Source organism: Lactuca saligna, chromosome 5 (assembly GCF_052625555.1).
Source record: "Lactuca saligna cultivar CGN05327 chromosome 5, ASM5262555v1, whole genome shotgun sequence".
In the NCBI taxonomy this organism is placed as follows: domain Eukaryota; kingdom Viridiplantae; phylum Streptophyta; class Magnoliopsida; order Asterales; family Asteraceae; genus Lactuca; species Lactuca saligna.
The window spans coordinates 210,505,579-210,520,151 of record NC_136421.1 but is presented as its reverse complement, the minus strand read 5'-3'; the positions used below and the strand labels follow the sequence as shown (position 1 = coordinate 210,520,151).

The 14,573-nt window shown below is 34.7% G+C and overlaps 2 protein-coding genes across 2 annotated transcripts; both read right to left on the bottom strand.

The window, feature by feature from the left end:
• Positions 1 to 3,227: 3,227 nt before the first annotated feature.
• On the bottom strand, positions 3,228 to 4,461 carry LOC145046208 (uncharacterized). Its single transcript, XM_078994506.1, has 2 exons — positions 4,458 to 4,461; positions 3,228 to 4,378 (listed from the first exon to the last, which is right to left on the bottom strand). Exons 1-2 carry the CDS (start codon positions 4,459 to 4,461, stop codon positions 3,228 to 3,230), a joined length of 1,155 nt encoding a protein of 384 aa, XP_078850632.1.
• Positions 4,462 to 10,809: 6,348 nt separating this feature from the next.
• On the bottom strand, positions 10,810 to 14,196 carry LOC145046207 (uncharacterized). The gene is made up of 5 exons (XM_078994505.1): positions 14,133 to 14,196; positions 12,115 to 14,024; positions 12,017 to 12,079; positions 11,681 to 11,930; positions 10,810 to 11,597 (listed from the first exon to the last, which is right to left on the bottom strand). Exons 1-5 carry the CDS (start codon positions 14,194 to 14,196, stop codon positions 10,810 to 10,812), a joined length of 3,075 nt encoding a protein of 1,024 aa, XP_078850631.1.
• Positions 14,197 to 14,573: the final 377 nt, after the last annotated feature.

The window sequence follows — 14,573 nt, the reverse complement described above, 5'->3', positions numbered from 1 at the left end:
GGGGAGTAAACTCAAATCCCAAGTCCCTCGCATCATTTCACGTCTGTAGATGTCACCCGGGTCACTCCAAACGCTCGTTTTGAGGTGTTTAACCTCGTTGGAGTGTAATGTTCTATATAATTAGTGATTCTAAATCTAGTTAGATATATATGGACATTATTACATTTTACATAGGGACATCGCGAGTAATCAAGCCCCGAACCAACGTTTAGTGTCTGAAACCGTCACATTTCCTAGTCTGGTGAGTTCGTACCCCTACCCTTTTTCACTGTTTTCAGGGGGAACACAAGCAAAGTACAAGGGATTACATGTACTCAAAACATATTCTCATGTGTGTGTTTCACATTTTATATGCTTTTAACACTGATTGCTACAACTAATAACTGTTTAAACATGCTGATCACGTAAACATATATTTGTGAAATGGATTTTAAACTGTTATGTTTTATATATATTTCACAAATGGTTTTCCACATTTTATCGGTTAAAAGCATGACATTAGAACATTTGAACATAGAACCTGTACTATTTTTTCCTCGGTAACAATCCACAGATATATGCGAGTAGAGGACTATCATATTATTACTAGTAAATTTGTTAATCCTATATGATTGGAGACACGTCGTCGGCGAGCATTCCACAGAGATACGCGAGTGCAGGACTACACCCGTAACCAGAATCTCTGGGATTTAGAGAGCGTGACTTGAGTGTATAGATCTATACGGGGCTGACTACCCCACACCTGGCTGCTAGCTACAACCGAACCGAAATGGTTCAAGGGTGACGAAAGTCATAAGGATGTGGACTACTTATTGCCACAGGTTTAGTCCATCGTATGGTTATGGAACTCGCAATTAGGATAACAGAGATTTACTTATGGTAATAATGAACAACTTTATACAATTCACAAGATAACCAGGTTTTGGTATACATCTTTCACATTTGAAATCAACATTCAGAAAAGTATGGGACTTTCCTGGGAAAACATTGAACATAACCACGTATTCAGAAAACGTCTTTTACATACGACAATCAACATTCAGGAAAGTATGGGACTTTCCTGGGAAACCTTGTACATAACCAGGTCTAACAGGAATACATCTTTTACATACGGTAACCAACAATCAGGAAAGTATGGGACTTTCCTAGGGAATATTTACATAACTAGAAAAGCGTAACAAACCCGATAACCTTACATCTTTCACAATTGGTAAAGTAATCAGGAAAGTATGGGACTTTCCTGGGAATACATTGGTACATAACCAGAACAGTATGTCAAACCAGATAACCTAGCTGTACATTTTCACAAAAGTAAACATGTTTTCAGTGTACAACTTTACTTTACATGTTGGCAAACGATAACAAACCTTTTTAAGAAAATATGGGATTTTCTTGTTGTGCATAACATTTCAGAAACATAAAGGAAACTTCAACATTTCACAAACAAAAACTACTTATGAACTCTCCAGCGTTATGCTGATTTTCAAACCGCTTGTGTTCTCAGGTCAGCGTTACAACAGGTACCCGAAGATCCTTTTTGTCCAAAGACGGAGTACTCAGAAGACTCGCTTCATTTTGTTCATATATATACTATGTATCACAACTGTACAACTTTAGTTTTGAAACAATTGTAAAACTTTTCTTTATGTAATGTAATGGTTGTTTTACTTTACTTACTATGTACATTGGATTTGATACTCAACGTGGAGTCAACCCCGGAAATGTTTCCGCCTTCGGTTTTCAGGGTGTCACAATCTGATCTCCAAAATTGCAACAAACCGAAAGCTCTTCTCATTTTACCTTAAATATACGTAACCTCAATACGATTCATGGAGTTTAAAAAGAATCTGTCTGAAGGTTGGGCTACCTGTTCAAACAGAAGACTTTATGAACACCCAATTAAAAGGATTTCGGGGTCACAATCATACTCTTCATGAGTTCATATTGGCTGATCTACCTCTTATGAACCCATATGATCGGATTTCGTTATTCCACTTTGTTGTGAAGGATATGAAGAAATGTGAACCCATCTTTGAGCATTTTAAGAGGATGATTAAATGTTATATCTTGGAGCTTGCCATGATAGATGTACAAATTTCTTCAGTTCTTAAAAGAAAACCCATATTGAAGACTTTTGACCAACCCCAAAACATTGAAAATCTAAGGGGAGGATTGATTGACAAACAATATTGGAGCACTGTTTAGAAGAAGATGGAAGGTGAAGTGATTAAGAATTTCATGTTCTAAGTGCTCTGAACTCAATCTAGTATAGGGTCGTAGCTAATAAGACTAATTTTGTCATTGTAAACCAGGGGCGGAACACAAGCACTACAACTAGGGGCCGAAATCAAAACTTCATAATTAAAATATATAAAGAAGTTTTATTTATTTCAAAATTATGACATATCAAAAGTGTAAAAAAGAAAACTAATAGAGCGTTATATCTTTATCAAAGTGGAACGCGATGATCTTTTGCTTTTTTAAAGTCTTCTATAACAGTCTCTAAACTAATCTTTTCAGCAAGTTCCTGCTCGAAGTGCAAAACCAATGATTCATTCAAAAACTCGTCTTCAATTTTGTTTTGTAACCTTGTTTTAATGAGGTTCATTGCCGAAAACGATCTCTCCGTTGTAGCGGTAGAAACTGGAAGAGTAAGTATGAGACTAGATACTCGATAAATAAGATGAAAGTTCACTACTCTTCTAGTCTTTATCAACCATTGGCACAATTCTGACATAGATGTCAATAGTTTATAATCTGCATGCAGAACAACATCAATCTCATAATGTTGAAGTTTTATTTTCAAAACTACTTTCTCTTGCTCATTGAAATCTTCAGGATAAAATTTCTCTACCAACTTAATTACATCACCACATCGAAAAGGCTCATCAACACTTTTAGGATCTAATGTTGTTAAAATTCGGAGCAACTATGTTGATCTATCACTGAATCGATGATTTAGTTCCATTAACTGACAATTAATTGCTTCGTAAAATACATCCACTTTGTAATGATGTTCTAGTGTATGATCACTAAGCTCATTACGCGCTCGGGCCCCTCTAGTAAAGTATGGAGAAGTCATATCAGGGATATCAATGTTGCGTTCTTGACAAAACGACATAACAAGAGACAACAAACCATCCCATCTTTCATCTTTCATCTTTCATTTTTTGCAATAACAATTTGGTGGATGCAACTAGCCTCAATGCATTGCAAATATCTTGAGATTATCTTTGTAAAGCTTGACAAAGTAAATCAGTGATCTCCATTATTTCTTGCTCGAGATGAAGAACGAAAATGAACTCAAATGTAGTAAGAGACTCATATGCTGAATCTGTGTCGCCTTTGATTGGACCAGTTTCATCCTTAATAATTTTAAGTAAAACCTCACAAGTTGGACTAAACATTTTGATTAAGCTCGAAACCGATTTAAGGTGAGAACTACATCGAGTATCACCAGCTCGTTGTAATGTACCAATTTGATTAAGACCTTTAACTGTCTCTAACTCGTCAACAGAAATCTTATATGCAATTTCCTCAGCTTGTGCATCTCTAAGTTGGTCGGTACGCTTGGAGGAAGCATCAACAACATTGATAACAAAAGATAATCGAGTAAAAAACTTGTGTAATGCAACAACTCCTTGTGAAGCAGCCATTAAGGCTAATTGTAATCGATGGGCAAAACAATGAACATAATACGCATATGGACAGTCATTTGAAATCAATGCTTGCAAACCCTTGAAATGACCTCGCATATTGCTTGCACCATCATACCCTTGACCACGGATTGACTTAAGATCAAGATTATTACATGATAATATAGAAGAAATTCCATTTTTAAGAGTTTGTGATGTAGTGTCGGGTACATGAACAAGCCCAAAGAAACGCTCCATAATAAAGCCATCTTTATTTAAAAATCTCAAAACAATTGACATTTGTTCTTTATTAGACTGGTCACGTGCTTCATCAACAACTAAAAAAAATTGTGCACCATTAATCTCCTCACAAATCATCCTCCTCACCCTAGTTGATATAAGGTTTAAAATCTCTTTTTGAATTGACGGTGATGTATATAATGCATGTTTAGGAGCAGTACGAAACAATTCTTCCATCTCTGTGTTAAAATAGCCAATTCCCTTCAAGATTTCACGAAAATTTCCTTCGTTTATGGAATCTGATCCTTCATCATGACCTATATATGCAATTCCTTGAAAGGCACACAAACGGACTGTATAAATAGTAGCCTTCAATCTCAATCTATTATTTTTACGTTCTTCTTCTGTAAATGTCTCAAAGACATTTCGTATATCATGTGCCTCATTTAACAAATCATCACATGATTTTTGTGCAACATTGTGAAAAGATGTGCACTCATTCCCTATATGATGCAAAAGGCACAATTTTTTCCACCAACTTTCTTCCAGTTCTGAAATCCATCTATAGTAAATGATTGTTGCCCATAGTGTCCCATTCCAGAATGCTTATTGAATAGAAAACATGGAAAACAAAATGCAACATCTAAGCTCTCTGAATATTCAAGCCAATAATATAACTTACACCAAGAAGCTTGAAAACTACGTTTATGGGTTTCTGGACCAGATTTTGGATATACAGAAAGTGTTTGTTGAAAGGGACCATGATAAATATATGCTCGTATAATAGTATCTCGTTGATTTACGGGATAATCATAAATTTGCTTACGCAAACCAGGATCTCATTCTAGTGTACTAAGATCAATTTCATTATTTTCAACATGATTTTTTTAAGCGATTCTCAATAATTGGAACATTGGACGTAGGGGTATCTTCATCCAAAACAATCTCCGGTGGGTTTTCGGAATCTTGAGTAGAACTTGAGTGTTTTCTTTTGAAAAATCCATCAATAATAGATTGTTTTTTTTCATATTCATATAAACTACACAATCGAATTTACTAACAATTAATAAATAGCAATATAAAATAGCTAATAAACAAATGAAGTTTTTTACTTTCAAAAAAATAATATAAAGTGCATATAAATGTAATTAGTTTCATATGAATATATGATCATAGCATAACAAGAAATATAAATACACAAAATCGTTAACAACAAATATAGATAATTACATATACAAATATAGTATGATAAATATTATATATGTATATATTCGGTTAATAAATATAGATAATTACATATACAAATATATCATATATGATAAATATTATATATGTATATTTTCTTCTAATGCAACAAATAAAGTAATCAATAAATGAATATAAGTATTATTGTCAGATGCTAGTGTGTATATGTGGTAATCACAGTACCTTTCATATTTTATTCAATTTATTTATACTTTATTCAATTTCTACTTTTTGACCAAGTAAAAGCAATAAATAAATATATAGAGAAACGTAGAGACAGAGAAACATAAAACTACTTAAGCAAATGGGGAGCAACGAAGAAGAAGAAGAATAAGAAAAACCTTATGGAAAGCAATAGTCGTCTGAACACTCAAGTGAACGGCAATCGACGGAGGTGAAACTTCAGTAGTCTTGGCTCCGACGACTAGCAAGGAGATGAGAGAGCGTACGGTACAAATGTGGCGGCCACCAGAAAAGAGTACAAGACAGTAACGATCTTAAGTCTTAACAGGCGGCGTTCTCCGGTGAGCTTTGAGAAGTAGCTTTTCGACGACCGGAATAAACTTTGGATTCTTTGTTCACTTTTTCAGTTTAATTTCTTAAGCTTAAACCTAGGTTAAATTGTTCTAAACTTGATTAGATTTTGGGGTTTTTATAATTTTTAATAGATATTAAGTTTCCTTAATCCTTATTTTATAAATTCCTAAAATATAAGGATTCTTTTGATTTTGTTATCATCTTCCGAAAATTTAGTTAACGGGTTCCTAATGATTTGGAAACCAGGGGAAAAGAGGCAATTATGTGGTATTTTTTTCAACTTGATTGTGTATATACATAAATTAGGATAACCAAAAGCGCGTGGGGGGGGGGGGGTGGGCATGGCCTCCCCTGGCCCCTATGAGGGTCCGCCACTAGGGATGAGAGGAGATGGTGGGGAACAATTTGGATAGTAATAGCACCACGACAGTAGGTGGTGGTGATGGTTTAGTGGTGGAGAAAGGGTGGTGGCGGTGGGTGGTAGGGTGGTGGTAGTAGGGTGGTTCCGGGGGTTGTTTTGCCTCTGGTTCTTCCTCCTTTTGATCTAGAAACGATGGGGGAAGGTGGCTGACGGGTGTTGATGATCATAAGGGTTATAAGGAGGTGTTTGCGTGGTGGAATGGTGGTTTAGGATGGTGGTGTTGGGTGTTTTTGGTGTAATCTGAGAGTGAGAGATAGAGGGTGTTTTAGAGAGAGATATGGAGGTTTTAGAGGAAGAGAAGATAGATGGAAGTTTGTGAGTGGTTTTTGGGGGTTCCTCAATCTTCTTTTTATAGTAAAACACACACACTCACTCACATAGTTGGGGCCATATTTCCAGGGGTGGAACATAAAGATGGAGGGGCCGAAATGAAAACTTCATAGGATAATAATGTAAACTAGTTAATTTTGGTTAAGAGCTATAATACCAAAAAAAATTAAAAATAATAAAATAAAGTATTCTAATATCGTTAGTATAAAACAAACCACATACACTTTGCCATTTGAAAATGTGATCATCTAGCTATGAAACATGGAATGTTACAGAATCCACATAATCCCCAAATAAATATTTTATAGAAATTTTGAGAGTGCTTTTTTCATTCTGTGTGTTATAAAATCATCATGTTGGAATAATATAGGATAAACCATGGTAAATTATTAGTCTAAATGTCAATTAAAAAAATTATATTTCATAAAATAAAATAAGGTTAATAATTATTAAAAAGGGATGCAGCTTTTTAATATTTTAATTATTGTTGTAGATGAGTAGGTGGGCATGATCTTTTATATCCTTTAAAATCATTTACATTAAGTGTTCTACTAAAAGAAAGAGAAAGAGAAAACCTACACATCCAGAGATCCTGCGACGGAGGCTGCTACCTTGCTGGTGAGAGTTGAAGATTACACTTTAGCGAGCTTTAGAGTGGAGAGATGGAATACAAGTGGAGAGGACAAGAGGAGAGAGGTGGTGAACACCTAAAGGGGGAAACATTTACTGTTTTTGGTGAGAAATCCGTTCGTAGTTGAGCATTCCGGAGACCGACGTTTTCTTCAGGTACTTACGCATTTTCAAGATGTGGTGAATTTTTAGACTGGGGTTTTGGATTTTTTTTTTCAAAGAGTGGGTTAACAATTTGGATTATAGAATACTATTTTGGTTGCATATAAGATATTTAGTTTCCTAATCAATTCATATCCTAATTTTTAGGATTGTTTTGATTTATTCTTGTGTATTTTCCTGATTTTGATCATATGTGATTGATTTTTCTGATTTTTTGGAGTTGAGTAGCTATTTGAATGTAATTTTGGATTATATATATACTTAACCTGAAGGGCCAATAATTCTACTAAAATAAAATAAAAATATGTATGAAATTGTTATATATGTATTACGAAGCCAAAAATCAGGGGGACCATGGCCCCTCCTGGCCCTTTAAAGCATCTGCCTCTACATACTCCCAACACATCACTTGTACTCTTTGGGAAAACTTGAACTCAAGAAGAAGAGATGAGGAAAAAGAAAAGTCACATGAGTTTGATCCAAGGAGGGAAAGAAATCAGATTTTGGTCTCTTGAGTCACATGTGGGCCGCACATACGGTTATACCTCCATTGGGTACTCAAAAACACTCCAAATCGGGTGCATCGGGATCCAAAAGGCGAGAACTTTTTCTGAAACTACTGTTAGATAGATTTTAATTCAAGGATTCTAGAACATCAAACAGATTAATTTTTGGACTTACGAAAATCCGGAAAATTATGTTTGAAGTTTCGCATCTAAATGGCTTGAGGTGTCCGTTTTCGCGACTTTTGTAAATATTTTCGCTAAAAATATTTCGAGTGTGGAATTAAATAATAGACTATAGTCTAATTCCAAAACTGTTCTCATAAATCCCGTCAACAATGCGTAAGTACCTCAACAGATTAGACCGATGGGTATTCCAGCCTGATGACTGATTAGACCCAACATGCTTGTTTGTATATGATATGTGTATTACGTGCTGGTGGTTTGGGAGAAACTAACTAAGCATTGGCTTACAGTTTTAATTTTATTTCAGGTATTTCAGAGAACTGTGGCAACGCAAATACGTGATTGTACATATCCAGATTTTATGTTATTGATCTTGGGAGACTCTAATTTTAATAATGTTTTAAAAACAATGGTTATGTAAACATTTCTTTTAGTAAATGGGTTGTTTTGAAAAATTTAAATTCATTGTGATTTTTGAGACGTTAGAAAATGTGTATGAGCCAAAAGACCTGGACCAATGTCTTCACGCGAGAAGACCTTTCTCCAAGACCTTTAATAAACACACACACGCACACAAACACACATAAACACACACACACACACACACACACACATATATATATATATATATATATATATACACACACACATACACACGCACACACTTTTTATAGAAAAATTTTCCGAAATTATATTTTTTTTCAATTTTATTACACATGTTAAACCTTTTTAAAGTCTTTTAGCACAAACTTTTTATAGATTTTTTAGACTTTTTTACAACATTTTTTATTACCGTTTTACATCTTTTTTATAATATCTGTTATATTTTTATAACATTTTAAAACTTTTTGATAACATTTTAAACTTTTTTTACATAATCTTTTAATTTTTTTTACAATCTTTATTTATAACATATTTAAACTTTTTCACAAGCCTTTTTAATATATATATATATATATATATATATATATATATATATATATATATATATATATATATATATATATATTAAACTTTTTCTACAACATAAAAAGTTGAAAAAAAAACTAATACAAATATTTTAAAAGTTTTAAATGCTATTTAAACTGTTTGAAAATGTGTTACTTTGCATATCCTTTTATTTGACTTTAATACAAACTCCTCATGATTTTACATAAATAAACCTATTTTGTTTTGATATTTTTGTCTATTTTTGTTTTTTTTTTTTTTTGGCATTTGTTTTTCACTATTATTATTATTATTATTATTATTATTATTATTATTATTATTATTATTATTATAGTCTAAATTAATTATGTAATTTTTTTTAATTTTTTGTGTTTTAGAAAAAAAACATTTATATATATATATATATATATATATATATATATATATATATATATATATATATATATATATATATATATATATATATATATATTTTTCGTTCAAACTATCAACATTTTTTTCATTCTAATTATCCCTATGTTATTTTTTCATCCGGACTATGAAAGTGTTATTTTTCATTCGTAATACAATTGAGATTTTTTTCGTTCAGACAATTCATATTTTTTTTTCTTCAGAAAATCCCTATGTAAATAGCAATAACTTTAACTCTATGATATCCAATACCTAGTGTTTTACCATTGTGTCACTTTTACACATCACCATATGTGGTGGATGAGAATCTTTATATAGTGCTAGACTAAATGCATACATTCAACCAAATATATTACACAAGAATTGTGATACAACACTTTTACTTAAAAACATAAGTTATAGTTTATTTACTATTATTTATTTTAGACAAAATTGCAAAAATGGTCCCTGTGGTTTGCATTTTTTCAGGAAAAAAGTCCAAACCACGAGTTTTTTGGTTTTGTCGTCCTTTTGGACTGGTTTGTTTGTGAGAATGGTCCCTATACTTAACACCCGTTAAATTCCATCCGTTAACCCCCTCATGTGCCTTGCACGTGAGGGTATTTCTGTCCTTTTACTTATAGGGACCATTTTTGCATATGGAAAAATAAAACATCCTTTATATATCGTTTTCTTTTCTTTTCCCAGCTTCTTCCCCAACAAATCTTCTTCCCCAACGTTCTTAACTGTTCTTCCCCAACGACTATTATCTTCTATTTCTCATTTCCTGACTTGCAATCGAACAATGGTGGTTTGTTTTTGTGGAAAGCTTGCTTTGGTGAAAACGTCTTGGACACCACTGAATCCCGGCAGGAGGTTTTATGCTTGCCATACTAAGGATTCTGTTTGTGGGTTTATCGGGTGGGTTGACCCACCTATTTGTGCTAGGAGTAAAACCATCATACCTGGTCTTCTAAGAAACATAAATACATTGGAGGAAAGATGTAATGGGCTGGTAAGAAGTATCAACATGTTACAGGAACAGTGCAATGGACTTTTGAGCAGGAACAACATGTTGGAGGCAAGGTGTGATGCATTGAAGGATGAAGGTTTCAAGCTGAAGATGTATTTATGTGCAAGTTGGTTTATGTTTGTGATTGTTATCTTTAGTACTTGGTCTATGTAAGGGATAGGGTTAGGCAAATGTGGGGATTTTTGTTGATCAAGTGATGCAGGGTAAAAATGGTATAATTTTGTTGTAATTTGACTTCATCATGTTTGTAATGAATTCCAAAATGTGTATCAGTTGTGTTCAAAATGTGTATCAGTTGTTAGATATAAGCACATAAATAGAACCAAAATGTAACAAAGGTACATTACCAAAATACATGTCATAAATTTACCAAAATGAACATTCCATTAACCACATGAGTGGAACCAAAAACCATTACCAAGTTAAGCATACAAGTGTCTGTGCACCATACATAACCACATCATCAAACCATAACTAAAGTTTTCAAAAACAAACAGTTTTTAACAACAAGAAACTAAATAGTCATTGCACCACAACAAATAACCACAATCACTTCTTAGATTGATTCCCTCCTTGCCCTTTACAGGTCCTAGAGTTGTGTCCTTTATTCTTGCATTTGCTACAAGTAACACTAACATGTTTCCTTGATAGCTTCTGCACTCCATCATTTCTTGGCCCTTGGGAATTTTCTCCTTGCATCTCATTGACTCCATCACCTGCACTTGCCTTCTGCCTTTTGCTTAACCTTTCACCCTCACTTTGTCTTCTTTTTTTCTTAGGCCTTCCCACCTGAGTGTGATGTGGAGGAGGGATTAGCTTTGTTGGACAATTACTTTTAGGCCACATGGGTCTCCCTTTAATTGGTTCCACCTTAAATGAATAAGCTTTTTGCCATGTCTCTAGCCAATACACCTTGTGTACCCACTTGTAAATGTCAAGCTCAGCCTCAGGGTCTTTGCTCATTTCATTCAGAGTTGCAATTGCATGCCTGCAAGGTATTCCCATTAATTCCCACTTTCTGCAAGTACAGGTTTGGTTCCTAACATCCACCACATGTTGATCTTGCAATGCTGCAGTGACTTGATACTTGTTTGCCCCATTCCACCTAGCAATATATTGTGATGCACTTTTTTTCCTTGCATCTAGGATGTCTGTTGCTGTAGGTGTTAGTGGACCTTTAGCCTTCTTCATTGCCTTCATGACATTGCATATCCTCTTCATTAGATACTCCCTAATGAACTCTAAACATGAAATTACAGGTTTGTCCCTGCCTTTCTCTATCTTCCCATTAAACACTTCACACATGTTTGAAATCAACACATCAGAAACAGCTCTTCCTGCACATTACAATAACATACAATTAATGCTGATAAATAACTGAAACACATAATCTTTACCATATGCAAACATATACAATTACCTGAGAAATGACTCCTTGCCCAATGTACAGGAGGAATTTGCTTCAACCATTGACATGCCTCCTTATCATACTCACTAAACTCTTTCATCAAATGTTCAAACTCAGGAATGGTGGTTGCTGATGCACACCTCCATAGATGGTCCCTGTACTCAGTTTGCCCCCACTTCTTTCTCATATTGTCATGAATATGTCTAATACAATACCTATGCTCAGCATTGGGAAACAATTGATCAACTGCAATTTGTAATCCCTACATGACTCAACATACAATAATTAGAATTAATTTCTTGGTAAAAAAACACAATCTAAATGATCAATTGATGAGTTTTAATTTACCTTTTGCCTGTCACTTATGAAAGTATAGTTTGAGTTGCTCCCAAGCTCCAAGTCATCCCCAAGCTAGCTGTGTTTTCAGACTCAACAATTGCATAGGCTAAGGGATAAATTCCATTGTTGGAATCCAGACCAACTGCTGTAAGAACCTGACCAGGGAATGGGCCTTTCATGAAGGCACCATCCAAACCTACTAAGTCTCTAAGACATGCTTTGAAACCTTTTTTCAGTGGACCCAAGCATACATAAATCCTTCTAAACTGCCTTGTTGGGGATGCAGGGTTGCCATTAGGACACACATCTATTTTGACTGTTGTGTCTGGGTTTGTAGCTTGAAGTTCAAGAGCATAGTCCCTCAACAACTCAAACTGTTTTGTGTAGTCCCCAGTTACATGCTTTCTTGCCATATCTTTTGCCCTAAACACCTTATCCATTGAAATACCCACCTGGTAGGTCTTTTGAAAGTGATCTTGTATGGCTCTCAAAGGAATCTTCGGATCTGCCTCAACTTGATCTATGATTTTCTTGCAGATTAAAGAAGCAGTACAAGCTCTGAGTTTTCTTGTTTGTAAGCATGTATGAGTTTGGTTTAAGGTCCTTATAAACCAATCAGATTCGGGGTTTGACCTAGATGCATGTATATACCAACCACATGTTTCTTTTTGTGTCTTTACTTCTTTGCCCTTGCTTTTTGAAGTGGTAGGTTTAGTCCCCACTTGACCTTTATTGATGATAGGTACAACTCCTCTGCACTGTGCCCTAAGCCTTTGACTGTCATTTTTTTTAAAGAATAGATTCCTTCTTGTTTCTAGTGCGTGCACATCAATTAACTCCTTTAATTCTTTTTTACTTTTAAACTTTTGCCCCACTGAGAATGACTGTATATGTACTGACCCAAAGTTGCACCTTTTTTCTTTTCCCAAATTTCTTATGAGAGCTCTTCTTTCTCTGTCTTGGTCTGATCCTTCATCCAATGATTCGAACTCCTCATTGTTGATCACTTCCATATCTTCAGGTTCATGACCATCATTAATACATGCTCCTTCAACATCACTTTCAACATTTACAAAGAAGTCTGCCATGTCCACATCAACATCTTCTATATTGTTCTCCTCATCCATTATGTCATCCACTTTATCTTCATTTTCTGATTGTTTCCCATCATGATCATCACCTTCATCCTTTTCATACTCTTCATCACTCTCTTCAGATTCAACATCCCCTTCATACTCTTCAACATACTCATCACTTCCATTTAAATTTTCCATAAGGTTGTCAAAAAGTTCATTATATTGTTCATCATCATTAATGGGTGGGGTGTTGTAGCATCCATCAATCATCTCATCCTCATTAGTGTTTTCCTTCTCTTTTAAATCATCAATATCCTCTAAATTAAGCCTCTTGCTACAAGAACCTTCCTCTCTTTTTGAATTCCCAACTCTACCCCTTCTATACTCTGGAGAGAATGCATCAGTTTTACTCCCAAAAAGAATCAAAGACATGTACTCACCAATTGGTTCATCATTGACATGGTTCATATTTCTCAATGGAGATTCTACATGAACTTCAGCCTCATATTTAGCCCCTTGATCATCATTTTCTGGTAATTCCTCAATGACAACTTTACCCTTTGCATTTGGAGACATGAAGTATGTGAGTAGATTTGTCTTCCCATGTTCTGTGTACACTTCAATCAACTTGTTATTTTGAATAAATTTAGAAAGATTGATAACATCCTGATCATTCCCTAAAGCTCTAAGACCAAATTGAAAGTCACCATTGGGTATCCTGAAATGGTAGTATATCACTGGGGATTCAACACTCAATTCAATCATCCGTGGGTCTGGGTAACCTAGGTCAAGCATTATGGCATCAAGTTCATGTACAGAAAACTCATCTATGTCCACATAATCAACATAACGCACTTCACCTCCAGTATACTTTATGTCAGGTAACTTAGTAAACTTCCCACCATGATGAAGCTTAATACTAAACCATGTGGGTGCACCCGCTACAAGTCAAAATTGTACATGATAACAAAGTCAAAATTTGGCGGATTTTAGTATAAATCAAGGGTAAAATGAAAAATAGGAATGTTTAAGAAAACAGAGCAACTTACCATATAAGGATGATACGTCGACAACTTCATTTTTTGGTCTGATTTGCCACATTACGTACACCATTTCGACTTTAAAGTATGACCTTGTCTCCTTTTGCTTCGATTAGGTTCTTTCGATAACGACTTTTTTTTTTGCAGGTTTAATGGAGCAGAAGGAAGAAGGAGGGAGGTGGGGAGTTGACGGGTGTTTGGGATTGTAAATGAGGGATAAAAGGTAGAAGGAAGTGTTGTCCCTATAAGTAAAAGGACAGAAATACCCTCACGTGCAAGGCACATGAGGGGGTTAACGGATGGAATTTAACGGGTGTTAAGTATAGGGACCATTCTCACAAACAAACCAGTCCAAAAGGACCACAAAACCAAAAAACTCGTGGTTTGGACTTTTTTCCTGAAAAAATGCAAACCACAGGGACCATTTTTGCAATTTTGTCTTTATTTTAT